At 38.1% G+C, this 27,159-nt stretch overlaps 2 protein-coding genes across 5 annotated transcripts in view; one reads left to right on the top strand and one right to left on the bottom strand.

The window, feature by feature from the left end:
* Positions 1–27,159, top strand: part of LOC101889831 (disco-interacting protein 2) — a 436,327-nt gene that overhangs the window by 383,112 nt on the left and 26,056 nt on the right. Inside the window, exon 17 of one of the 3 annotated variants that reach the window (XM_059131490.1) lies at positions 26,916–27,043. The exons of the other annotated variants lie outside the window; for them this stretch is intronic. Coding sequence (XP_058987473.1) covers positions 26,916–26,941 — 26 coding nt within the window. The 3' untranslated portion in view covers positions 26,942–27,043. Of the gene's footprint in view, positions 1–26,915; positions 27,044–27,159 lie in introns of those variants that run through there. 3 annotated transcript variants of the gene reach the window in all.
* On the bottom strand, positions 14,885–16,649 carry LOC131806801 (putative nuclease HARBI1). Of its 2 annotated transcripts, none has more exons than XM_059131491.1 (5): positions 16,582–16,649; positions 16,109–16,375; positions 15,634–16,051; positions 15,428–15,570; positions 14,885–15,354 (listed from the first exon to the last, which is right to left on the bottom strand). In XM_059131491.1, exons 2-5 carry the CDS (start codon positions 16,309–16,311, stop codon positions 15,351–15,353), a joined length of 768 nt encoding a protein of 255 aa, XP_058987474.1. In that variant the 5' UTR covers positions 16,312–16,375; positions 16,582–16,649; the 3' UTR covers positions 14,885–15,350. The 2 variants fall into 2 exon arrangements, with proteins under 2 accessions (XP_058987474.1, XP_058987475.1); XM_059131492.1 differs by having other exon boundaries at positions 15,634–15,929.

The raw sequence follows: 27,159 nt of genomic DNA, 5'->3' as shown, positions 1-27,159 counted from the left end.
CCAGGTCTTTGTATAGCCCCCATATAACGGTACCTCCCTATATTCGGTATTTTGATGATTTTAGCTACATTGTTCACCGTTTATTTCAAGTTTCGAATTTGAATATGGTAATGGCTTATGACCAACAATGCCTATGTATGTCCACGTCGTATAGACCCCAAAATAACGGCTATATTCGGTATTTTTAAAATTTTAACAGAATTTTTTAAGGATTTTATTTTTTGAAAATTTCCAAATTCGTTGCAAATGGTGGAGGGTATTAAAAGTTCGGCCCGGCTGAACTTACTGCTTTTTAACTTGTCTAGTACTAAAATTGTACTCAGTAACGCCGACGGGTGCGAAAACGCACCACCCCCTGCACGAGCAAGGGGTAGAGATAGGGGGCTGAATTTTTGTGCGCGGAATATGAGTGACATTATGGCATCCTCCACTAAGTTTCAAAATTTTTCTCCCACAAATAAGGGAGCCGGCGTTAATGGGTTAAGCAGCACATTCGTTGGACTTTCTGTAATATTTTGGTATTACATTTCTTCTATAGCTGTCCACCACACTACTAATGCGTATGTAAAAACAGGTCTAATTACGCTTTTGAATAGCCAGTGTGTCATACTTAGATTGAAATCCCATTTTGCCCAAAATCTATGAGCTTTGTTTACTCTTTCTTGGATGTGGTCCCTCCAATTAAGTTTCCTATCTAGAATCACACCCAGATATTTTACCTTATTGGAAATATTGATTGTCTTGTTCAAGAAGACCGGTTCATCGAATTGCTCCAGTTTTCTTTTGCTAGTGAAAAGATATATCTCAGTTTTTTTCCGGGTTAACGTTAAGACCTTTTGGTCTGGCCCAGTTGTATGCAAGTTTCAGAGCCGAGTCGGCCCCTCTGCACAGCAAGTTAGGGTTCTTTCCCCTCAGAAGTATTATAACGTCGTCTGCATAGCAAATTGGTTCAAGACCTTCGTTGGTCAAAGTTCTTAGAAGACTGTTTATGGTGATAAAGCCTGGGGAGTTCCTTGACCGACTTTGTCCCTTATGTTACCGTCATATAGCCCATAACTTATCCATCTATTCCTTAGCATATTGTTGGTCCAGTCACTTAGGGCCCGGTCGACCTGGAAATTGTCTAAGGATTGGATGAGTGCATCTGTGCTGACTTTGTTGAAAGCGCCTTTGATGTCGATGCATACTGCTAGTGTATACATCTTTTTATCGAAGGCGCTCTTGATATGGTGTACAACCTCATGTAATGCGGTTTCCACTGAACGTCCTTTAACGTATGCATGCTGTTTATATTTATGCATATCGTTTGCAATCCTGTTCGTAATCATGTAATGACCATATCTGGTCCCGCTGCCTTGAACGATTTGAAACTTTTGATGGCTTCCTTTACCATCGATTCATCAACTTTAAGTGCTTCCTCAGTCACATTCCTTCTATCTTCCGATATATCTACGTTTATCATGATTCTCTGCTGGAAGTGTCTAAAGTTTTTTCTATTGTTTACATCTTGTTTCCCATATCGCCCACCATTGTCTCGGCTTGTGTGTGGGTATTTGAAAGAAACTTTTTTATTTTTGAAACATCATTTACACTGTCAACCTTTTCGCAGAAAGGCTTCCAGGAGTTTTGTTGTTCTTACTATTTTGTTGTATTCTTTAAGTTTGTAATGGTAGCTGTCACATAATACTGCTAGTTTTTTACTTCGAGCTCTGTTATAAAGCCTTCAAATCAAGTATTATATACCTATGATCCGAAAAAGAGTGTTCTTCCAAAACCCTAAAATTCTGAATCTCGTTTATAAGATTGCCTGAACAAAAAGTAATGTCTAAAACATCTTCCCTAATTTTGTTTACAAAGGTCGCTTTATTCCCAATGTTAAAAAATTATTAGGATATTTAGATAATCTAGTAGGGACTGGCTCCTTGTATTAAAGTTAGTACTACTACCCCACGCAATGTGGTGAGACTTAGCATCGCTACCTATTAGTACTTCGTTACCTGTTTGTTTTGCTTTGTTCATCAGCCGCTGCAGTTCTTTGACGTAGGTGATAGTGTCGACGCGTCGAACGGTAGGTATACTGACACTAGGTATACAATCCCACGGCAGCGGGTTCTACGATACCGGATTGACCCGAAACAACAAGATTCCAGTTTCGGCCAGCCGCTGCCAACCCAGTATGTACATGTTTGCGTTTGTTTATTTTTCTGCATTGGGAGCAGCATATCCCGGAATGCTTGCTCCGGATTTTATTGGTCCGTGCCGGGATTGAGGAAAACCCCGGACCTTGGTTCTGCTCGGTTTGTCAGAACGTCATCCACCACAGATCTGTCTCGGTGCGATGTAATGGATGCAGAGAGTGGGTGCACTTCAAGAACTGTTCCGGATTAAGGCATTTGCGAGACTACAGCGAAAGGGATTATGTTGCGAATTGCTGCAGTAACGTAGTCCCCAGCGAGTCCTCTTCTTCGTCGTCCTCGTCAGAGACGTCGTCGGAGTATGGCACTCCACCGCAGTCTCCAGAACAGCAACCAACACCGCAGCACCTAACGACACATGTTGCTGTTCCAACTCCGGATTGTGCATCATTCTTGCAATTCAATTGCAACGGACTTCGAGGCAAAATAGATGAGATAGTGGAATTTATGAGTCGGAGGAATATTAAGATCGCAGCGGTGCAGGAAACCAAGCTGAATGAAAATTGCAGCCTACAACGTTGTTATGGTTACAACGTACTAAGGAAGGATCGCACCAGAAGTGGAGGTGGGGGATTAGCGTTCCTGTTACACCATTCTGTTCAGTACAGACCTATGTCGCTTGAGCTAGTCTCTAGTGACCCATACATGGAGTGTATGGGGGTAGCAGTCAAGTGTGGAACTGCCGAGGTAGAGGTGCTTAATGTGTATATCCCGCCGATTAATAGCTGTGAACCGCATTACTTGCCTGATATTAGCCCATTATTGGTAGGCAATAACCGCCTGGTACTAGGGGATTTTAATGCCCACCATGAGTTGTGGCATTCCGTCCTAGGTAATGACCAGAGGGCATCCGCGCTGGCAGAGCAGATTGACTGCTCCACATTCTGCACGGTTAATGAGGATGCCCCCACCCGAATAAGAGGAGAGTGTCACAGTTCGCCAGACTTAACCATAGTGTCACCCGGTCTGATAAATGACGTGACTTGGCAACCCGTCATTTCTCTTGGCTCAGACCATATCCCGATAATCGTCTCCATAAGCTGGTCGCCCGATTTCATAACCTCTGAACGCCGCACTTTCCTTAACCATGGGAAAGCTCACTGGCCAGAGTTCAGAGAATTCACCAACCGCCGCTTCAGAGAACTGCCCAACCCTTCTGATGTACGGGTAGCAGAAAGGATTTTCCGAAACATCATCAGAGCTGCAGCCGCTCGCTATATACCTGCTGGTCGAATACCCGAGATAAGACCAAACTTCCCAGCAGAGACAGCGGAATTAGCAAACGAGCGTGATGATCTCCGTCGTACCAACCCTACTGATCCTAGAATCAGTGATTTGACAGTGGAAGTCAACCGGTTGGTACAGGAGCATAAGAGGAAAAAGTGGCTAGACAATCTGAAGTGCTGCAACATTGGAACCGATATGAGTAAGCTGTGGGTAACGGTTAAGTCGCTCTCGAACCCTGGAAAAAAGGATGATAGGACCTCAGTCACTTTTAACGACGTAACGGTGACTGATCCAAAGAGGTGCGCGGAATATTTTAACCGACAATTTGTCGAGCACCCCGAGAGCGATAGGGCGAAGCGAAGAGTACGACGTCGTATCAGATCTCTTCCCGCCGAGGAGGAACCACCACAGTTTACGATGGGTGATGTTGCAAATGTCATCCGTAACGCTAAGTCATCCAAAGCGTTGGGCCCGGACGGAATCTCAATGGTAATGTTGAAGCAGCTGGATACGCCGGGAGTCGAGTACTTAACGAAAGTTCTCAATTTGTCGCTAGCCACCCACATAGTGCCCGAAACCTGGAAAATGGGCCGGGTGGTCCCGCTACTGAAGCCAGACAAGGATGCCAGTAAAGGCGAATCGTACAGGCCGATTTCGCTTTTGTCGCCAGTAGCAAAGACTCTTGAGGCTTTACTCCTCCCCAGCATTAGAGGAAGCTATACAGTTGCCAACCACCAGCATGGATTCCGTCCACAACATAGTACCACAACAGCATTACACGCCATTTTCACACATATTAGTAGAGGACTGAACCAGAACAGGCCGTGTGACAGAACAGTGTTGGTAGCCCTTGACCTATCAAAGGCATTTGATACGGTCAATCATGCCACACTGTTTGAGGACGTCCAGAGAACTACCCTCCGGCCAAGTTTGAAACGTTGGATAATCAACTATATGTGTGGACGCCAGTCGTACGTGAAATTCCAGAACAAGAAGTCCAAAGCCCATAGAGTGAAACAGGGAGTTCCCCAAGGTGGGTGATATCTCCGGAACTGTTTAACCTCTACCTTTCCGGAATTCCTCGCCCTCCAGACGGCATTGAGATCGTAACGTATGCGGATGATTGTACGATCATGGCGTCGGGTCCAGTGGTCGATGACATATGCGAAAGGTTGAACCCCTATCTCGCGGAGCTTGCCGCATACTTCCACGCGAGAAATATGAAAATATCCGCCACGAAATCAACGGCCACATTCTTTACCACATAGTCTGCGGAGATGAGAACACAGCTGAATGTTCAGGTCGAGGGGAATCTAATACCGACCACGAACTACCCCAAGATTCTTGGGGTAACGTTCGACAGCATGTTCAAGTCGTCCGCGCAAGCCACAGCCATCTGCGATAAGATGAAAAGTAGGAACAAGGTCCTCAAGGCGCTAGCCGGCAGCTCTTGGGGTGCGGACAAAGAAACCTTGTTGACCTCTTATAACGCGATAGGTCGGTCTGTGGTCAACTATGCGGCTCCAGTGTGGTCTGCGAATACTAGTGCTTCGCAGTGGAAGAATATCCAGACCTGCCAGAACGCTGCCCTGAGAACTGCGACAGGGTGCCTCCTGATGACACCAGTGGATCATCTACATGAGGAGGCGAAAGTCCTTCCCTTACGTCAGCATAATAATATGCTTTCGTTGCAGTACCTGCTTGGGTGTTACCGTGAGAGTCATCCCAACCATCATATGGTGGATAACTCTCCCCCACCCAGGCGTGTCAGGAAGGACATACATGATCTAGAGAGGGAGGTCCAGCGCTACAAGAGAGAGCCTCTAGATCAAGAAGCCTATCAGGCAGGTCTGAGTGGCATTCACACCGATGCAGTCGCGGTTGCTATTAGCAGTTATAAAGTGAATGCCGTCCTCGGAGTCCACCCCCATCCATTGCAGCCGAAGAACGTCAGCTGCCTAGACAAACCAGGGTAGTTTTGGCGTAATTACGTTCAGGATGGTGTAGTCGCCTCAATTCGTATTGGGCACGAATTGATGAAGATGTGCGTGACCCCTGCCCGGCGTGCGATACAGGCCCGCACAATACGCTACACCTTTTTAATTGCTCAGCCAAACCTACCCAACTCACTCCAGAGGATCTCTGGCTACAGCCCGTTAAAGTAGCCGAATTTCTAAACCTGGAGTTGGAACCAGATTAGCAGAACACAAACACACACATGTACTACTGCTACAACAACAACAACACTAGGTATATGTTGCCATTCCCCTGACTCAGTACTGTTTCGTTCGATGATTACATCTCTGGGGAGAAAAAAAAAATAAATTACTGTTTTTTCGGGCTTTTTTGGTCAGATTATTTTTAGAATGAAAATAAGATTTTTATTTTATTTTTTGCTCGACGTTTCGTTGGCTTTTTTCCAACATTATCAGAGTTTAATTTTTTAAATTCTGGTAACAAAATGAAACAAAAATTGTATTATTATTTTATTTCCGGCGAATTATATATTTAACTTACTTTAATTTAAATTTAACTTACTTAAATTATTTGTCATTATTATCTATTACTATGTATTAAAAACTGGACTCCACGGTTTCGTTGGCTTTTTTCCAACATTATCAGAGTTTATTTTTTTAAATTCTGGTAACAAAATGAAACAAAAATTGTATTATTATTTTATTTCCGGCGAATTATATATTTAACTTACTTTAATTTAAATTTAACTTACTTAAATTATTTGTCATTATTATCTATTACTATGTATTAAAAACTGGACTCCACGGATATATAAATAAAACAATAAATAATACAATAATAAAAATATAAAAATAAACATAACAAAAGCCATTTTTTAAACCAAATAAAAATTTTAACTGATGACAAATTTTTTGATAAAAACATAAAAAATACATAGGATTTCTGAAGAAAAATAGCTACCCACAAAATATAATAAACGACATAATGAAATCCTCAAACACAACAAAGATTAAAACTAAAAAATCCATCGATAAGGAAGACAAACTTTTTCTCAGTGTGCCATATTTACCCAACATGACAAAAACAAGTATCTTGAAAGCATTTTAAAAGACACAACAACCATGACATAACACAAATCAAAAAAAAAAAAAACACTGCAAACTGCAAAAAAACGAAAGAAGAGAAACTAAAACAGCACAATGTTGTATGCGAAATAACTTGCAAGAGAACGACAAAGAAGAATGTGGGAGAGTGTACATATGCACAACAAAACGACTACTAAGTGTGAGAGTAGGAGAGCATGAAACAGACATAAATATGGGAACGGGAAAAACAACACTATGACAACAAATAATGGAAAATAAACATACAGCAGATTTGCCTAATGTCAAAATCCTAGATAGAGAGAAGAAAGAAAGCAAAAGATACACATTAGAAAGCCTACGAATACAACAGAGAATATCAAAATCGATAAACACAAAAGAGGACAAAGATAATACTAAGCTTCAGTATTCAATTGCGATCATGTAGAAACAGTTCTGTGATAAGATAAGCTTAAGTTTAACTGTTATTTATTATTAATGCTTAGTAATAGATAATAATGACAAATAATTAAAGTAACTTAAATTTAAAGTGCTATAATTCGCCAGAAATAAAATAATAATACAATTTTTGTTTCATTTTGTTACCAGAATTAAAAATAAATACGCTCTTGATAATGTTGGAAAAAAGTCAAAGAAACGTCGATCAAAAAATGAAATAAAAATCTTATTTTCATTCTTAAAATAATCTGACGAAAAAAAGCCCGAAAAAAACCTGTAACGAATAATTAAATTGGTCAAAAATCAAAAAAGAAAACATACATTTTTGTCACATATTATACAAGTTCTCGGTCAAGACCCTGTATTGGCATAGAATAGTTGGTAGTTAATATAGTTTAGTCCAGAGACCTTGTTCTGAACTGTCCAAGGTTCCTGAATTAATCCAATGTGTATTTATTAGTTCCATCAGAGTTATAGTTTCCGTCTCACTCCGATGTATGTTGATCTGGATGACCTCGATCATTGGTCCTCCAGTAGACGGTCTTCTTGAGAGTCGGTAATTTTATCATCAACTCCCTGTTTTGTGTTGCTTGGGGCTCCTCTTTCTCCTCCTCGCTGTCACCTCTGGTTTCCTCGTCTCCGATTCTCACCTTGTTGTTCTTGAATCTGACAGCGTTCGAGACATAGAATGCCATGTCCCTTAGTCTTTGTCAGACTGGCCATTGAGAGATCGCTCCAATCACAAGGAGAGTGCCATTTTGTGTCTCCTCCTTGTGGAAGACTTCCCATCTCTTCAAGTCCTCTGACGTATACCGTCGTTTTAGTTAGGCGAGGAATTTCGCTCCTTCTCAACAACTTGAGGCTGCCGTTTTCCCAAGGTAGTTTTATCTTGTCGATAATCTTCTTTAGGGAGAGCTTAAAGAACATTGTATTGTTCTTAATGCCGCTGCTCATGATAGGAATTGGATGATCGCCTTCCATGATTTTATCCAAGATTTTATTATTGACCATTTCCTCTATGGTGGCTTCGTACTCGTTTCTTCTTCTTCTTCGAATTTACGACCAGGCACAGCTTTCTAGAGCTGGTGCTAACCTTGTCGCCCATGGTCAAAGGATTCCTGTGACAGCATCCTTTGCGAGGTCCTTGACTGAGTTTGCCCGGAGCATCTGTAGGTGGGAAGCTCTTTTTCTTCTTCGCTGGCTTCGCAGTGTTCTGTGCCTCAGGGGACCTGATCCTCTTCTCTGCCTCCAAGGAGTGGAGCATTTTTGCTAAGGCGCTATTTGACGTTGAAGGCTGGATCGAGCCTACGCTTCCCCGGAGTTCCCCAGACTCTCTGTCTATCTTTTTGCCCGAGGGCTATATGCTTGTAGCAATACCTTCGATGCCAAGGCACCCACATCTGCGGGAAAATTATCACAAACAAACACCCGCCTGTACTGGGTTATTTAGACCCTGCACCGTAACTTTTTTCTCTTTATTTTCTTCTTCCATCTTTGTTCTTTGTTTTAAGGTAACACCCCTGTAGTCAGTTTTTTGTTCGCGGGGATTTCTAAGATTCCCTGGGACGGGTGATCACACTATCATCGCAACTGGACGCCCAAATTCGAGCAAAATGTGTGATCATCCACCCCCCTATCCGCCGGTGGGAACGCGCCTGGTATGACAACTGACAAGCATCCTAGGTATCCTAGGACAAAAAGCGCGGTATAAACAGAAAAAAGTTATGTGTTTTGAAAACTTCCATCTCTGTTATGAACACATGTTAAATTTTGTTTCGATCTGGTAACTACTTCATTTAGAAACAGGTGTTCAAAATAGACGCATCCGAAATTTTTTTGCAATGAAAAAATTAGAAATGTTTGCTGTCATTAAATGTTTGCATAAAAAAGGTTTATCGGGACAAGAAATTAATAATTATATGGTGAATGTGTTAGGTGAAAGTGTTTCTTCATATGCAACAGTAAAAAAATGGGTTGCTGAATTTAAACGTCGTCGTACAACCAACAACAACAGAAATTGTTGCAAGAGTGCATGTATTAAATTATCGAAGAATAAAAGTGCATGAAATTGCTAATATCACAGGCATCTCAAATGATAGAGTCCATTTAAAAAACTACAGATGGAAAAGTTTTCTGCAAGGTGGGTGCCGCATTATTAACAGTCGATCAAAAACACATAAGAATGAACATTTCTCAAACTTGTTTGGATCGTTTTAAGCGAAATAAAATGGATTTTAAGCGCCGTCTAATAACTGTTGATGGGACATGGATCCTCTATTATACTCCAGAGACGAAATAACAATCCAGATAATGGACTGAAGCTGAAGGAAGTGCCCCAAAGAAGGCAAATACAATTCAATCGTCTGATAAGGTTATGGCAACGGTTTTCTGGTAAAAATATTTTATTGATTGATTGCCTGCAAAAGTTTAGAACAATAAATTAGGAGTACTATTGCAACCTTTTGAGAAAAACGTCCTGGTTTACAACGCAAAAAAAAAATTATTTTTCATCAAGACAACACACTGTTTTGACAAAAGCTAAAATCCTTGCTGTCAAGCGTTTTTACTCAAATGAAGATTCAGTTACAGTTGTAAATCTCTATTTTGAAAACCTTGAGGAAATCAAGGGATATAATTGCTAGAAAATCTTTGGACTAAGTGTATTGAAGTTTCAGGAGATTATATTGAAAAATAAAAATATTTTAAAAAAGCTAACTAATCTCTTTCATTGATAGGCAAAGAAGTTTCCGAACCGCCCTCGTAATTTATATCTTGGCGAATACTACCATAGTTCAGGTACTTCTAATTGGTACACACGAAATTTTCAAATTCCATAGTTGTTGACGAAACAATCCTTATTAATGAACAACAATGCCCTTTTTATACCCTCCACCATACTATGGAGGGTATATTAATTTTGTCATTCCGTTTGTAACTCCTCGAAATACTCATGTCAGACCCAACAAAGTATATATATTCTTGATCAGCGTAAAATTCTAAGACGATTTAGCCATGTCCGTCTGTCTGTCTGTGTGTCTGTCTTTCTGTTCGCCTGTCTGTCTGTTGTAATCACGCTATCTTTCGAACAAATTAAGATAGAAGGCTAAAATTTTGCACATATGTATATTTTTCCAGTAGGCAGGTTAAGTTCGTAAATGGGCCATGTAGGTCCAAGTTATCATATAGCCCCCATATAACAGTACCTCCCGATATTCGGTATTTTGATGATTTTAACGACATTATTCACCGGAATTGTTTCAAATTTGGCATTTGAAGTTCGTAATAGATACTACAGCCTAAGACAGAAAATTATCTGTGCAGGTCCACGTCTTCATATAGCCCCCATATACCGTAACCCCCCCCCCAATATTCGGTATATTGATGAGTTTTGCGACATTATTTAACGGAATCGTTCCAAATTTGGTATTTGAAGTTCGTAATAGATACTTCATATTCGGTATTTTGATGATTTTAGCTACATTATAAACAGATTTTTCTTCAAGTTTCGCATTTAAATATTGTAATAACTTATGTCAAAACTTTCCTATGCAGGTCCACGTCGTCGTTTAAGCATTCGGTATTTTTAAGATTTAAACAGAATTTTTAAGGATTTTTTTTTTTTTTGGAAATTGCCAAATTTGTACCAAATGGTGGAGGGTATTAAAAGTTCGGCCCGGTCGAACTTACTGCTTTTTTACTTGTTTTGAATTTAATTTCATACATTTTTGCCTCCCGTACTGAGGTTCACGTAAACAACACTAATTAATAAAATTATATAAAACATATGAAAATAATAAATAATTTACTTTTCACTTGAAGATAATACAATGCTGACATTAAATATATATAAAATTCCACATCTTAAAAATATAAAACTTAAATTAAATAAATATGTAAATTAATGGCAATGAACCATAAATATTAAAAATCAACATTTATAGAGTGGAAAGATATATATTTCTTATTTAAAGTATTTTTAAAAACATAATATGATTTACATTTAATATATTTCCCAAGTGTTGGTAGTAAATGGCGTGCTCGTGAGAGCATCCATTCTATAACACGATGCAGCCGACCTTGCATATGCGAACAGACCCACCTTTTAAAGGTATGGGAACTCTTTCTTATGTGACTCCCACCATTGTAATGCTTTAAAATGTTTATGATACTGTTTGTGTCTTATACCTCGATATTTCCTCTCCTGGTACGGATCGTGATGAGCTCTGAAGGAAAGCTATGAATATTTCGCGTTTATCGTAAATCAATGTTGCGTTTTGAAGCATATTAGTAGGTATGCCAAAAATATTTGGAAAATGTACAGTCTAAATATTGTGTAATAGTTTATCCTTTATCTTCAAAACGATTTCTGAATCACCTTTTTACATTCACATGGTCTTCAATTTATGAATTTGAGGAATGACGGAGTGCAATGTGGGATAATCATAAACATTTCTGACGATTCTTCGAAGTGTTTTAGGACGATAATAACGCCATTAATCGTTCTCAAGTTAATAAGGTAAATTCTTAAAGTTTCGCCCTTTTCCTCAAGTATCAGACCAATTTTGTTTAATGTATTCCAAAAGAAAATATACGGTATTCCCTTGTGTGGGTGTAAAGCGTGGTTTTCGTTCTAGAATAGTTAAGGCCCGCTTTCTTCAAATATTTGACAAGTTTAGAGCAAACTTCTAAAATTGACTTGACCTCTTCCACATCCGCAGCAGCTTTCTGACACCACATTATTCAAAAGATGATTTATACAAAACAATATTCTGGTTATTTTTCAATGCGCTCATCTTATTTGATGGTGAACTCTTATTTGATTTACACATTTAAAATGAAAACCATGCATACAAAAATCCAAACATTTAATAACCCAACATACCAAAATGGCTTGAGAATAATATTACAATAAGCTTATAAACATAAGCCTTAAGCTTGAAAAAATCTTGCGAAAACATTGAAAAATGTCTGTGTAACAAGTATAGAATAATCGAAATGGAACCTTTATACTTGAAATTGTAGAATAAGATTACGAAAATAATATTATATTTAGCTTATTTTTGTAATAGAATAAAATGTTAATTTTTAATCATTTTACACATTTTTTTTCTTGATGCCTCCAATCTGAAATAGGATTGAAATGATACATATCACAGATTCCCGAATTTATTATTCACCCATACCTGAAGAATCCGGTCCAGAAATGGGTCCTAAATTCGCGTGATTTTGCTTTTTACAAAAGAAACCAATTTGTGCTGACAATTTTCACAAAAAAAAAAATCAAAACAAATTTGTCAACAAAGGACAGATTTGAGAAAAGTTTGTGGAACATAAGTGTTTCTCATGCATTGTTGAAAAATTATATTTTTATAATATTATTCTCAAGCTGAATTGTATTTTTGGTATGTTGGGAATAACTTAATAAACCCGTATTTTTCACGCTGTTTATTGCTTTCATTGTCAGTGTTGTATGTAGAAGATATAGTTCTTTTATATAGTGGACAGTGGCACCTTTATATGTTGTCCTTAGGAAATTGTCCTTCCACAAATCGCAAGTTATGGCAAATCCATTATTTTTTATATACACCAACTCCTCCTTTAAAAAATCACGTTGACTTTCAATATATTCGGACACCGTAGTTGAATGTGGAAGCAGCGTATTTTTGCCAATATATTGGCTGAACAAATGACCAGCTTTTAGTATGAATTCAGCTTAATTATATAATCCTTTATCATTTATAATATTAAATATATAATACCAATAATTGTAAGCATTTCTTCCTTAGCCCTTTATCAGTCTCAATTTGTTTGATATGCAATTTCTGTTGCATTTGTATATTTTTTGCATCTGCTGCAAAGCACTGCATTTTTCCATCCTTTATATCCAGAAATATATCAATAACTTAACTTGTTTATAATCTTTCAATTTTCGAATATTCGCCACTTTTTTTTTTGTATTGCACAAAAATGTTCTATTTTGAAACCACAAAAACTTTTAATTGTAGAATACACAATCACCCTTATCGCGTAACAAATTTTCCCAAAAAAAAAATCACCATTCCCAAAAATGCAATCATGTACTTTTTTTTCACAAAAGTAGCAACTTCGAAAAAATATTCCGTTATCGCGTACACATGTTTTGTGAATTTTCAATCACAAAATTCTTTACAATTTTCCCTTGAATTTTAAACGGTGAACAGTGAGAATACGCAAATGTAAGACTAGAATTTACCAATAATAAGTGAAAAAAGGAATTATAATTGCTGTTTTTAGGTCCGCGGTAAATAAAACTCAATTGTCTATCTTAATAGACAAGATGAGGGAGAACCCAAACATTGCTGGTGGATACACCAAAGATTCTAAAGACGCTGTTAGTGATTTAAATACTGCAGGACCACCAATAAAAACGCTAGCAGAATGGAAAAAGGAAAGTATATAGTACAAATTCATATTTATTTTATTTTAAAATGTCCTCATATATGAATGCAGGTGTGGGTAGACCAAAAATGACATGTTCGTAAGAAGGCTGCTGAAAATTATCCCTACAGAGAAGGCACAGGTGGTGGACCTCCCAGAAAATTATCTTCAACAGAAGCGACGATCTACGAAATTGTGAAGATGAAACAGTCCGTTGAGGGGGTTGAAGGTTCCAAAACATTTGGTGCTGCATTGACAAATTCAGAAAATGGAAATGGGACTGTCAATATGGTCAATAATGATATTGAAATTGATGATATTCATGATATTGATTGATGATATTCAAATGCACCAAAATCTTTGAAAACACCGAAGAAAGCTGATCTGAATCTACATCAAAACTAATAGAGGCTGAAGTTAAAAATCAAATAAAACTAAATGAGAAAATATCAGAACTGGTGGATATCATAAAGGAGGACAAACAAGAAACGAAATCAATGATGAAAAGTATGGTTCGATCATTGGAAAAAATTAGTGACGTTAAAGAAAAGAAACTAAAAGAAATAGAAAGGCACCACGCTGAAATGAAAAAAATATAGAAGATTAGAAGTAGAGAACAAATTGGAAAAAAAAATAAAATTATGGAAATTGAAGAAATAAAATGTTCTTTAATGAGACAAGTTTATTAATTAATATCGAACTTATATTTTATGTATGCAAAATTTTAAGACATTTAAGTTATTTTTTGTTGATAAACAGTGAAGTGCTTTTAAGTTTTTTTTTTTTTAACAAATATATGTAAATAAATTTCGTTTAACCTTTTATAAACTATTGGCTATTCTATTTCTGATGCGACTGCCTGCAGAAGCATAGGTGTCTTCTTCTGAGTCGGTGTACACCACAGGGCTGCAACGAGTATGTAAAAATTCAAGCATACTCGGTTTCTTACATGATTTTTGTTGATGCAGTCGTTTAGTTTGATCTGAATGAAATGACCGTTTTCGCTTCTGATCGAATCGAACGCTCAGTTTGAATCACTTCACTCACAATCAAACATGAGCGTTCAAGACGGTTTGATGTGTTCAGCAACATGAGTTGATCGAACACATGAATGTAAATGAGCAATCACAACCGTGATTGTCTTCTTTGAATCGAGTTCGCTCAGCGTCATTGTTTATTCAACCATTTAATCAAGTTGGGACAGTTTATTTTTAATTTTTAAAAATTTGAAATGGAAGAATATTGTGATAGTGCGACCGAAATCGTTGCAAGTAGAAACTACACAGGTGTAGGTAAACGAAAAGGTCGAAGTTTGTGAAAAATCTTGACCAATATTGTAAAATAAAAAAATATTTAAACATTTTTAGTTTTCTAAATGCCAATGATGTGTTTCTTTATTAAAAAATTTAATTTTTTTTTCAAATAAGTTACTGAAGTCTAGCATACCAAAAACCCAATAAAATGAAAAATTGTATGCTTATTTAATATAATTTGTACCAATTTCTTTAATGGGGACTGAGCTGTTTGATTGCGATCACAAAACTTCGATCAATACATGTTTGATCACAACTTTTTCGTTTGGCTTGAGTAACTCGAATGAACATGTTGCATCTGACCGACTGATTGAGTTTGATTGTATTTCCACTGTGTGTGATCAAGCATACTCAATCATACTCATTGCAGCCCTCTGGTGTACACACTTGTATCATTATTGTAATCTTGAAAAACGTTACTAGGTACTTCATTACATCTATAAGTAATGCAGATATTGTGGAGTGCAGTGCAAACATTTGTTATTTGAATAGCCTTTTTGGGATTGTAATGTAATTCCCTTGCACCCAGTAGACATCTCCACCTATTTTTTAGAACACCATTCGTTTTCTCTATTATGTTCCGGCACATCGTATGTGTGTCATTGAATTTCATCTCCACAGTTCCAACATCGGCATTTCTAAAAGGCGTAATAAGCCAGGGTTCCAGAGGATAGCCTGCATCACCTAAAAATATTTGTAGCTTTAAATATTTATTCTAAAGTTACAATCTTATATGTATGTATATGTATGTCCTTACCTAACAACCACATGTTTGTTCCTTCTTCCAAATGATCTCTCCATTTCTTTTCTAATTGGGCTCATACTCCAGACAAAAGAGTCATTACATCCTCCTGGATGTGTAGTGTCCATGAAGCGTATGCGCATTTCATGGTCACATATCTATAAAAACATTTTTTTAAGTTTTTTATAAATTCATAGATAATCAATTTGGGATTCAATTACAAGTGTCACGTTTAAGCTGAATCGTCCCTTTCGGTTATAATACAAATGCTTCCCCTCCTTCGGTGAAATTATAACAATATGAGTGCCGTCTGTACAACCCAAAACACCTGGTATTCCAAACTTGCTGTAAAACGCTTGCGCGTAGATTTTACTCTCATCCCGTGTTGGATACGTTATCCATTGCTGACAAATTGAATTTTCTACTGCATTCAGGAACTCCGATAGCACTTCACTAAAGGTTGATTGTGCCATTGTCACCTGATAGTCTCTACCAATACCTTTTTGATATGACCCCTCTGCAAAAAATCGTAAACAAGCGTTAATTTTACAATTGGAGGTATGGCTACTTTCCTTTGCGTTTTTGGCAATGCTGAAGTGAGTAATTCCAGATTTGTTTAGTCTATAATATTGACAAAACCTGCATGTGCATAAGGCTTTATAAAACTGAAAACAACTTTATTATACTATTACTTACTCAGTATTTGAAAGCTCCAATGGATTTGAAGCATCGCGTATATTACGTCTCAACATTTTCTCACTTTTATGCTTTTCCATTTCTTCCTCATTATTGAGTAAATAAATAAGCGATCCAATTCTATACATTTTTGCAAAAATTATTGTATTGTAATTTCCAACAGCTGTTATGTTCGAATAAAAACAGCTGATTGCTCGAAACATGCGAGCTCACAAGAATTACGCGATTAAGAAATTTTGGGAACGGGGATTCACAATTGAATAGGACCTGTAAGAATCCATGGAAAATCGTCAATAGTATTGTTATATGATACAAAATTTACTATATACACCAATTAATTGGGATTTTTTAGTATACTTCCATTTTTCTGTGTATATTATTTTATTAATTGAGAGTCATATCTCTGCCAACATACTTCAATTTTAAAAGAACACTTTATATAGGTAGAATATAGACAAACAATATATACTTACTATTTTATGACCATAAGTTTATGAAAGACACCAATAAATTGGGATTTTCCAATATATTTTCCATTTTTATACCCTCCACCATACTATGGAGGGTATATTAGCTTTGTCATTCCGTTTGTAACTCCTCGAAATACTCATGTCAGACCCAACAAAGTGTATATATTCTTGATCAGCGTAAAATTCTAAGTCGATTTAGCGATGTCCGTCTGTCTGTCTGTCTGTCCGTCTGTCTGTCTGTTGTAATCACGCTATCTTTCGAATAAATTGAGGTAGATGGCTAAAATTTTGCACACATGTTTATTTTTCCAGTAGGCAGGTTAAGTTCGTAAATGGGCCATGTAGGTCCACGTTTTCATATAGCTCCCATATAACGGTACCTCCGGATTTTCGGTATTTTGATGATTTTAGCGACGTTATTCACCGGAATGGATTCAAATTTGGTATTTTAAGTTCCAAATGGATACTACACCCTAAGATAGAAAATTATCTGTGCAAGTCTATGTCTTCGTATAGCCCCCATATAACGGTACCTCCCGATATTCGGTATTTTGATGATTTTAGCGACATTATTAACGGGAATTGTTTCAAATCTGGTATTTGAAGTTCCAAATGGATACTACACCCTAAGACAGAAAATTGTCTTTGCAGGTCCACGTCTTCGTATAGCCCCAATATAACGGTACCTCCCTATATTCGGTATTTTGATGATTTTAGCGACGTTATTCACCGGAATTGTTTCAAATACAAAATGGATACTACACCCTAAGATAGAAAATTGTCTGTGCAAGTCTATGTCTTCGTATAGCCCCCATATAACGGTACCTCCCGATATTCGGTATTTCGATGATTTTAGCGACATTATTCACGGGAATTGTTTCAAATCTGGTATTTGAAGTTCCAAATGGATACTACACCCTAAGACAGAAAATTGTCTTTGCAGGTCCACGTCCTCGTATAGCCCCAATATAACAGTACCTCCCTATATTCGGTATTTTGATGATTTTAGCGACATTATTAACCGGAATTGTTTAAAATTTGATATTTGAAGTTCGTTATGGGAACTACAGTCTGTGACAGAAAATTGTCGGTGCGGGTCCAGTTTCGAATTTGAATATGGTAATGGCTTATGACAAACAATGCATATGTATGTCCACGTCGTATAGACCCCAACATAACGGCTATATTCGGTATTTTTAAAATTTTAACAGAATTTTTTAAGGATTTTATTTTTTGAAAATTTCCAAATTCGTTGTAAATGGTGGAGGGTATTAACTGCTTAACCCAACTTACTGCTTTTTAACTTGTTTCTATTAATTTGTTCATGTCTATGCCTGTTTTGTTATCGAATGAGAGCCATATCTCTGCCCGTCAACGATGGCAGCGAACCATGTCGCCATAATTGTGTGTCATTTGTGTACGTGTGATTAAATTGAGAGTATGTGTATTACTACGACAGTCAGGTTGTGTTTTGGTGTGTGCTGTAATTGTAAAGTAATAAGCGCGTCATCATAAATACAAAATTGAGTACGAAACCAATAATTAACAAGAAAAAAATTAAGTTCGGTCTGACCGTACTTTTAGTACCCTCCACCATTCGGTGAAAAAAAAACTAAAAAAAAAAACTATAAATACCAGTATAGACAAAAACCCATAAAGTGTGTGAGGCCGTTATAAGGTGGTTATACCAAAACGGGAACCTCTATAGACAATTTTATACTTCAAACATGAACCAGAATATTCAATATTCTCGCAGCTAGAACCCATTATGAACCACAAATACCAATTTTGTGGCAAAAGTAATCAAAATACCGAATATCGGAAGGTACCATTATGTGAGGGCTACCAAAAACGTGGACCTATACATACTACGTTTCGCCACAGCAACTACAAAATAAATTGTTCAAATAATGTAGGCAGTATCGTGATTTCCACAAACAGAATGACATCGTTAAATCGACTTAGGTGTGCTTATGCTGATCATGAATATATATATATATATATATATATATATATATATATATATATATATATATATATATATATATATATATATTCGATACTGCCTACATTATTTGAACAATTCATTTTGTAGGTGCTGTGGCGAAACATAGTATGTATAGGTCCACGTTTTTGGTAGCCCTAATATCAGTTCTTTGTATCAATTTTTGAGGTTACAAATTTTATTTTCTGTTCGAAAAGAGCCCGTTCGACTTCAACTTTTTTGTCGACAATATTTATTTATCGTCGTGTTTTGCTTTAGAATATATATAAAGCCTTTCGATAGAGTTGTATTTGATTTGTCCGTAAATAAACCAACCGTTAACTAAATTGTGCGATATCATACTTCCAAGCACGTTTTTTCTTGTGCCGTTTAGTACAATAGATGTATCAACATGTCTACTTGCGCTGATACCACAAATCAGTAGGATTCTTATATAAAAATATTGAAAATTTGACATCAATTTTTGTTGGCTTTTAAAGTAGCTATATTCATCGAGAAAACATGAATATTCAACCTTGAGAGAAAATTACATTATCTGTATAAACATAAAAAAGTTATGTTAATTACTATGCTTATAACTCAAGAACGGCTGGACTGATTTTGATATTTTTTTGACAACGCGAAAAAACACCAATAAAAATATAATATATAAATTTTAAAGATTAGAAATATCATTACAGACAAAACTATAAATATATTTACAAAATGTTTCCCAAGGATATATAATACTAAGCAATTGTAACATTATTTTTCTTGTTATTATGTTAAGATTTTCAGAAAGATCGAAGAGATGATATAATTTATTAAATTCGACTAAAAACCGAAGAAGTGTATTCGCATAGACAGTCTGAAAGGGACATTTATTAAAATTCTATTCAAATAAAATCAGATGTTATTTTACCTTGAATGACATTTAAGAGGAATGTAAGTTGAGCGGCTACTTTAAATGTAGGTAATTTAGAACAGTGTTGGTTTATTTGTTCGGAATACCAAAGTATTTTGTTGTTGTTGTTTTATTGTTGTTTTTATAAAAACAACGTTTGTTTATTAGTGGAGAACGATGGTAATGTTTACCAGAGGGTAAGGCAGGGAATACCTAGGTTACGGAAAGAGCCACCAATCCTCATCAGTTCCCTTGTTTTTTGTCTGGATATTTTCCCCAGAAGTTATTTTAAAAATAACTTCTATTACAAAAAAACTTTTTTTATCCAAGTGACGAGATCATAAGGTGATTGTATTATACTCAATCTGAATTCCAAGGTAGAGATAATGGGGTCTAGTCACGTCTTTCAAGGAAATACAGAAGGAATTGTTTTGTACAGATTCAATTGAATTTGAATGAATAATATAGCAAATTCTGCAAATTCCTTGCACCATCGCTTAATAAATCCTAAAGTTGTAAAGGCCTTAACTATTCGATCATTAAGATAATAGCTTGTGTCTATTCTTTGTGAGCTAAAGAACGACATACATTTCAGAACATTCAATAATAAAATATTTGTAAATGACCGATTAAAAGTTGTTCTTCTACGTTTTTTAATAAAATGCAGACTTTACTATGCCAAACAGCCAAAGGAATGAGATTTTTCATACGTGGAATCCTATATTCCAATCTCAAAGTACGCAACATCAATCGAATATCACCGTGTACACATTTGAGGTGAGTATATTCGGTCAATCTGAGAACCAAAGAACTAAGATGGGGGAGAATGATAGGGAATCGGTCAGAATGGAAAAGCGTGGATAAATGTCCCAATCTACCATTCATCCGCATGACGCCACTATCATCCACGAAAGCATTAAGGGGAAGTATGAAACTCTTATCATCTAACGGTATTTTGTCCAACAAATTCTTGTACTCGTTACAGAAATGCATCTTTTGAGCAATAATTACTAGCCGAGTGCGATCGTCAGTTATTTTTGATGACGAAATTACCTTGCAAGGATAAGAAAAGTGGTTTCTATACCAATGTCTAGAAACGCTTTATGCAAACACTAAAAGTTAGTTCCAAGGTCGACAAAAAGAACGAAAAATGAGGTCGAACTATTCGCATTTCGTGGTCAGTTTCAAAGGTAACCAAATTATGATTCGACCATACAGATTTATTACCTAACCAATTTGGACCGTGCCATTATAGGCGGGAGGAAGACAATTCTGAGGGAGACTTACCTCGATTTCCTATGTCTGCGGGGTTATCTTCCGATTGAAATGGTACCAGTTGTGATTGCCAACATTTGCAACGAATGTGGTCAATGTTGAAGTTCTTCAGCCAAGCAAGCACTGTAGTGGAATCTATCCAGCAATAAATTTGAAGAAATTCGATATATATTTCCCGAACTATAGCTTTTAAAAGATCTGAAGCTAAAATTGATCCTCAAAGCTCTAAGCGGGGCACTATAGCAAATGGACGAAAATTTTTCCATCTGTGGATTCGACACGCATATGGACTACCCCGGCTTATGCCTTTTCCGAGGCATCGGGAAAGACATGAAATTCTGCAGAAACTCCTAATATGATTCGACGAACCTTTTCCAATCAGCCTCATAGCTGCCAAAAGTGAATCATCCCAAACAACATTGTCCAGTCAAACCTTCTGCATTGTAATTTTCGCTGTCACAATGACTGGGGCCAACCAACCAACGGGGTCAAACAATTTCGCAATAGCCGAAAGAACTTCTTGTATCTGGAATTATTACCAATGGGGTTAACTGCAAAGTAGAAACAATCTAACCGCGTATTCCATCTAATACCCAAATCTTTAGAACTGCTAGCTTCCACAGCAATCGAGCGTCAACCAAATGCTCAGAAGGGAAACGATATAAAATAGCTCTATTAATGGCAGTTCATATTCTAAGCTCGAACTTTGTCGACGAAAGGTCCCATACTGTCCTCATGTGATCAAGTTCTAAGTATTCTGATAATACTTGATCGTAAACTATTTTTACATCGGACCTCTTCATCAACGATTTTTTGTTATGATAAATTTGTTTCAGAACATTTGAGCGAGATTCTCCAAAATACCCAGTAGCGCCAATCTCACCTTTTACTGGTAGCGTAGCAATATATGTACCCTCTAAGTTCCTACGAGTAGTGCGAACGTAATTCTCCTCACTAAAACGGTTCGATGGGTATAATCTTTTTCTTTTATGAGTTTCCTCAAGTTCCCAGAATCTCAACAATGTGTGGTAAAGTTTATCTTCATCTGCTAAGTCAATATTAGTGGCGAAAGTTCGAACTTGTACTGTGGGATAGGATCAGTGACAGGCCAGCCAAACACTGAGTTTTGAGCCACTAAAGCTCCAGACAAAATCGGACGACAATCTAATACAATTTTGGGAAAAAGATCTACAGTACGTGGTTCAAAAGGATTGACGTCTGCCAAGCGAAGATCAGAGATTTGGGTCCTTAAGTCTGAATTGACCACAAATTATGGAAGATTTCCTGAAATGTTACGCAACACTAACACATTTGTTACTAATGTCAGAGAAGTACTTAATGGACTGCTTATTTCTATACGAAAAGATTTGCTTGCAGTAACGAAGAACTTACTCCTGATACAACAACATTAGCAGAGAATACATGATCTATTAGCGCCCTAGCAGGATACAAAACACCTTGGTGAACGATATTCACCATTGCTGTAACCAAAAGTACAGCTTTGTTCTGTGCCGCGTGAATCACTTGACGAGGTACACATCCAGTGGATGCTGCATTATTTTCCGAATTAGATTGCACAGAACTCGAATTTTGAGCAACATTAGATGCCACAGTGGAAGTTTTGATTCGAATTACCCAATGTAATATCTTCCCGATACAACAATGTATGATGTGCCTTATTGCACTTCGAACAACGACGTTTGCTATCACATTTCATTACTTCATGACCGCTACGAAGGCAATTTATACAAAGATCGCTTAGATCAGAGCCGTGCATGACATGAAGACACATGAGCGTACGAATTCGCTCAGTAAGAAAAGCATCCAAATTTTTCCAAGACGAAAGGGAGAATTTATCCTTTACACTCTGCTCCCAAAGAGTTTGCGTATTTTTTGGTAAATGGTAGAGGTACAAAAACACGTTAAACAACACAACAACAACCATCGAATCGAATCGACTTCAATCCCGAACTAGCCTCATGAGGCCCCAGCTTTTACCTATGGAGTTCTTACAGGAATAGAGTGCGATCAAGCCTCTCTTAGCTCGTTCCTCAGTGTTCCTCTTCCAACTTAAATGGCGGTCGAGGATAGTGCCAAGGTATTTTGCTTCTAGTGAGAGGTTTAAAGTGACTCCATCTAGCATCGGTGGTGTAAATGAAGGATATTTACGTTTTTTGGTGAAAAGGACAAGCTCTGTCTTTGATGGGTTCACGCCTAGTCCATTGCGACGTGCCCATCGGGATAGGGCGACTAGAGCTCCTTGCATTAGGTCAGATATTGTATGCAGGAATTTCCCGGCAAATAATAGGACGACATCATCAGCGTATGCGACTACTTTTGTCCCTGTTACCTCTAGATCTATAAGTATATTATAAATAACCAAAAGCCAGAGTAATGGTGATAGGACGCCCCCTTTGCGGCGTGATCCTAGTGACCGATTTCCTGACGAATATTTCCCCAATGCTCGAGTTGATGATTCTGCTGCTAAGCATAGTATCAATCCAGTCTATGAGGAGTTGGGGTACCTTAAGTTTTGATAGTAAGTCATGAATGGATTCTGACGTGACGTTGTTGAAGGCTCCTTCAATATCGAGGAAGGCAGCCAAGGTGAATAAGGAACCACTCATGTTCTTCTCTATATACCCTACGACATCATGTTGCGCTGTTTCAACAAATTTACCTTTCATATGCGCATGCTGAGCAGTGCTGATGGCGGTCTTGGGTAGTAGAGATCTGATGTCTATCAGCCTTTCCAAAGTTTTCAATAAGAAGGATAAGAGACTTATCGGTCTATAGTCTTTAGGAAGTGAGTGACTCGGTTTCCCCGCTTTGGGGATATAAGTGACTGTGACTTCTCTCCATGATTCCGGGATGTAGGATAGACAAAGAAAAGCTTTGAAAATCTCCCCCAGTATTGGGGATATTGACGCTGAGACACGCTAGATCATAGCGGGAACAATACCGTCTGGCCCTGGGTATTTAAAAGGATTAAATGTGTCTATAGCCCACTTAATTTTGGGTAAGCTTACAATTCTGTCAACCAAGTTTTGGTCTCTAGCCGTACGAACACGATGCACTTGATCGGTTTGCCGATTGCTTGCGTGTCGATATAGCCGGGAAAGTGTGTGTTGGCCAGCAGGTTGAGAGTCTCTAATCCAGAGTCAGTCCATGTGCCGTCAGTCCGTTTTATACTTCCTATGGATTTAGGATCCTTCGAAAGGACTTTACGAAATCTGGAGGCATCGTTGACACTTTCTATCGACTCAGTGAAGCATACCCAAGGTGTGCGCTTGGCCTTCTGGATCTCACTGTTGTACTTGTTAAAGGATGTCTTATAGGCATCCCAGTCTGTACATAGTTTGGTCTTGTTGGCCCTATTGTCGTCTACTGTCCCTCCTTAAATTGGCTAAATGTTTTGACCACCAAAATGGTTGACATTTTTTGCCTGGGTTGGTAAGCGGACAGACTTTTTCATAGCAATCAGTCAAGGCACTCGTTATCGCATTTACGAAGTTGTCTATATCGAGGGTTGAGGTTAAGACCATGTTGTCGAAACAGTGAAGCCTAGGTATAACCAGCTAAACCGTAAATTTGTCTCAATTTGCCTTTCTTAGGTTTCCATGTGGTTTTTGATGAATACCCTCTACTAAGATTTTGAAAACTATCTTCCGGTGGTCTGAGAACGAGAACGAGAAACTTTCCAGTCTTGTATAAGAGATTCATCCTTGTTAGTAAGGGTGAGGTCAATCACCTCTGCCCTGTCTTTGATTTGAAATGTTGCATCGTTGCCCCTATCACATATTTTGAGATTATATTTTAAGATAACTCACCTCTGACATTGGTGTCGTTGCTGCCCCATTGAAAGTGGTGTGCGTTGGCATCACAACCTATAATTAGTTGCCCTTTGTCAGCCAGATCTTTGAGCAGCTCCTCTACTTCGTGGCCAGGTGGGTCAGGTCGCTCGTACGTTAGGTAGAGAGAGATAAAAATGGGAACCCTCCCGGATTTAGAATCCATTCTCGCCACCGTAACGTCTCCTCCAATGTAGTTGCTAAGGACGATAAGATTTAAACTCTTTTTGGCAACAATACACGTCCTTACCTTATCACCATTGGAGACCGCGTAAGAGACGAACTACCCACTCCCTAGTCCAGTTACCATATTATTGTATACATAGGGCTCCTGAACCAGGGCTATGTCTACTTCAGCTTTCGTGAGAAATAGGAGGAGTTCGGCAGCAGCTGCTTTGCAGTGATGCAGATTAATCTGCATGATGCTAAGTAGCTGCTATTTTCCTCCTCCTAATGCAACGGCGTTAGCCGAAAACGGATCCAGCCGGCGCCGAAGTGCAATTTCCCCCACGAGCTTGAAGGTACTTTTGCCCATCCGTATACATAGATACTTTGATGACCAGACCCCCTCCCCCAGTTCTTGAACTGACAAGACGCCAGTTGTCTGTTCTGAGGTTGGGGTTTTGCTTGCTCAGTATTGTCAGGATGCGTGCCGGATCCATGGATGGTGGTGGTACCGAAGCTGTCAATACCTTACGACAGGATACAGCCGCCAGATTACAGCCTTGCCATAGATCGCGAAATCCAGATACTGCGGTGACCAGATAATCCATTCTTCTTGGGTCGCCCTCTCCCGTAAAGACAAGCTCCCTCAGTAGATCTTCGAATGGCAGCCATCGACTGTCGCTGATTTAACCTTCCGGTCCTTCCGTCCTGTTTGGCCTGCCGTTTGCGACTTGACCTCCCCCTTGTGGACCTTATCAGGCTTAGAGCTTGAAGGGGCTGGTAGGGGCGGTTTGGTCACGATCGACTTGCTGACGGACGGAGTGGAAGTTGTAGGTGTAGGCCGAGAAGCCGGGCCGGAGATGCCTTCTTGGCCTCAGGGTGTGGTTTCTCTGTAGACCGCCCCTCTTCAACGCTGAGCGTGAAGGGTGGATTTGACCCAGCAGGGTCAGCACTTAGCGCCACCGCGTGAACAACAACCGGAGTGGTCTTGTTATCGGTGGTGGATTTACTGACCTCCGCAGGGCCCTCAACAGAGGGTTGAACCACGGGTGGGTTTTCCCTACTGTTGATAGCAGATGGTAGGAGAGTTAGAAGATCCTGATTAAGAGAACAGCTGGGTAAATGCGGGTGGTTCTTTTCAAACTTTGCAATTACTTTGAGGTTCATCTTAATCAGAATCCTCTCTCTCTCCGTTAACTGCGCGGGGTCTTGGCCGATAAATTTCTTACAGTAAATTACCGACCTTTTATAGCCCCGCCTTGCTTTCGCCTCCTTCGGGTCGGCGTCTTCGTGAGAGGTAGGGTTGCTGGTAGGATTCCTGCCAGTACCTACTTTGATGTCGTCTAGCCGATCGAAGCTTGTAACATCGGAGGTGACCGACGATGATCCCTCCTGGATTTGTGACGCTGCGTAAGTCTCGTTGGGAGTGTTCTTAGCGGCTTTTTGAAATGACTTACCACTTTGAGACGAGGAAATGGCCGTGATGTCAACTTCCTCATCAGAGAGTGAGGAGTCATTTCCAAAGATAGAAGGAACACTTTCCTGACTGAGCCTCAGCGTTTTTGTATTTTCCAGGAGCGCGGACAATTGTTCACTATGTTGCTGAATACTGTCATGGATGACGTCACTGTAATTCAGTATTGAGTCGTTCCCTCCCGATTTGAAAATCGTGTCCTGTAGCCGGTCGTTGCTTCCTTGGAAGCAATAGTGTCATTAGTGGTTGTTGGGGGTTTGTTTTTGTTGTAATGGGTTATTATGATAATTTAACTGCTCTTTGTGTGGTACTGAAAAATTAATGAATGTAGGTGTAAAAAAATTTAATATTTTATAAAATATGCCTGAGTGTTTAAAATAAGTTATTATGATAATTTAACTGCTATTTTGTGGTACTGAAAAATTATGAATGTAGGTGTAAAAAAACTAAATATTTTATAAAGTATGGCTGAGTGTTTAAAATAAGTTTTATGATTACGGTGTAAATAAAACCAAACCACAGGTACTACATCAATATATGTTCTTATATCTAAAATATAGCTGGTCACAATTTCGCATCGGAGTATTGATAGTCTTATTATTTTTAAGAACAATATTTTGTACAATATATGCCCAAATGCCAATTTTTTTCTATTCGGTGAATAATTACAAATTTCTCTTTTAGATTTGTTCAATACAAATGAAACATAACGAAGTTGCGTATAATTTGCAAATTTGTAATAACAAGATTTTAAGTGTACATTCCGGAAACATCCTGAGTAATATGCAAACTGTATCGAACAAAAAAGCGCATTACATTTTCCGTATTTTCTATTTATATTTATTATGTTTAACTTGTTTCATTAGTTAAATTTATATATTAAAAATACATTTATGTAATAAAAATTAAATACCTATGAATAAATGAG

This window comes from Musca domestica, unplaced genomic scaffold (genome assembly GCF_030504385.1).
Source record: "Musca domestica strain aabys unplaced genomic scaffold, Musca_domestica.polishedcontigs.V.1.1 9, whole genome shotgun sequence".
Classification (NCBI taxonomy): Eukaryota; Metazoa; Arthropoda; class Insecta; order Diptera; family Muscidae; genus Musca; species Musca domestica.
The sequence above is the reverse complement of the archived record's forward strand: the minus strand, read 5'-3'. Positions and strand labels throughout refer to the sequence as shown.

Bases quoted from the DNA above. Each gene is read 5' to 3' on its own strand.
- LOC131806801 (XM_059131491.1), bottom strand. From the start codon at position 16,311: ATGTTTCGAGCAATCAGCTGTTTTTATTCGAACATAACAGCTGTTGGA. The intron at 16,052-16,108 runs GTAAGTAATAGT...ATGCACATGCAG, and splicing joins TTGGAGCTTTCAAATACTGA to GTTTTGTCAATATTATAGAC. The intron at 15,571-15,633 runs GTAATTGAATCC...ATGTTTTTATAG, and splicing joins TCAGCTTAAACGTGACACTT to ATATGTGACCATGAAATGCG.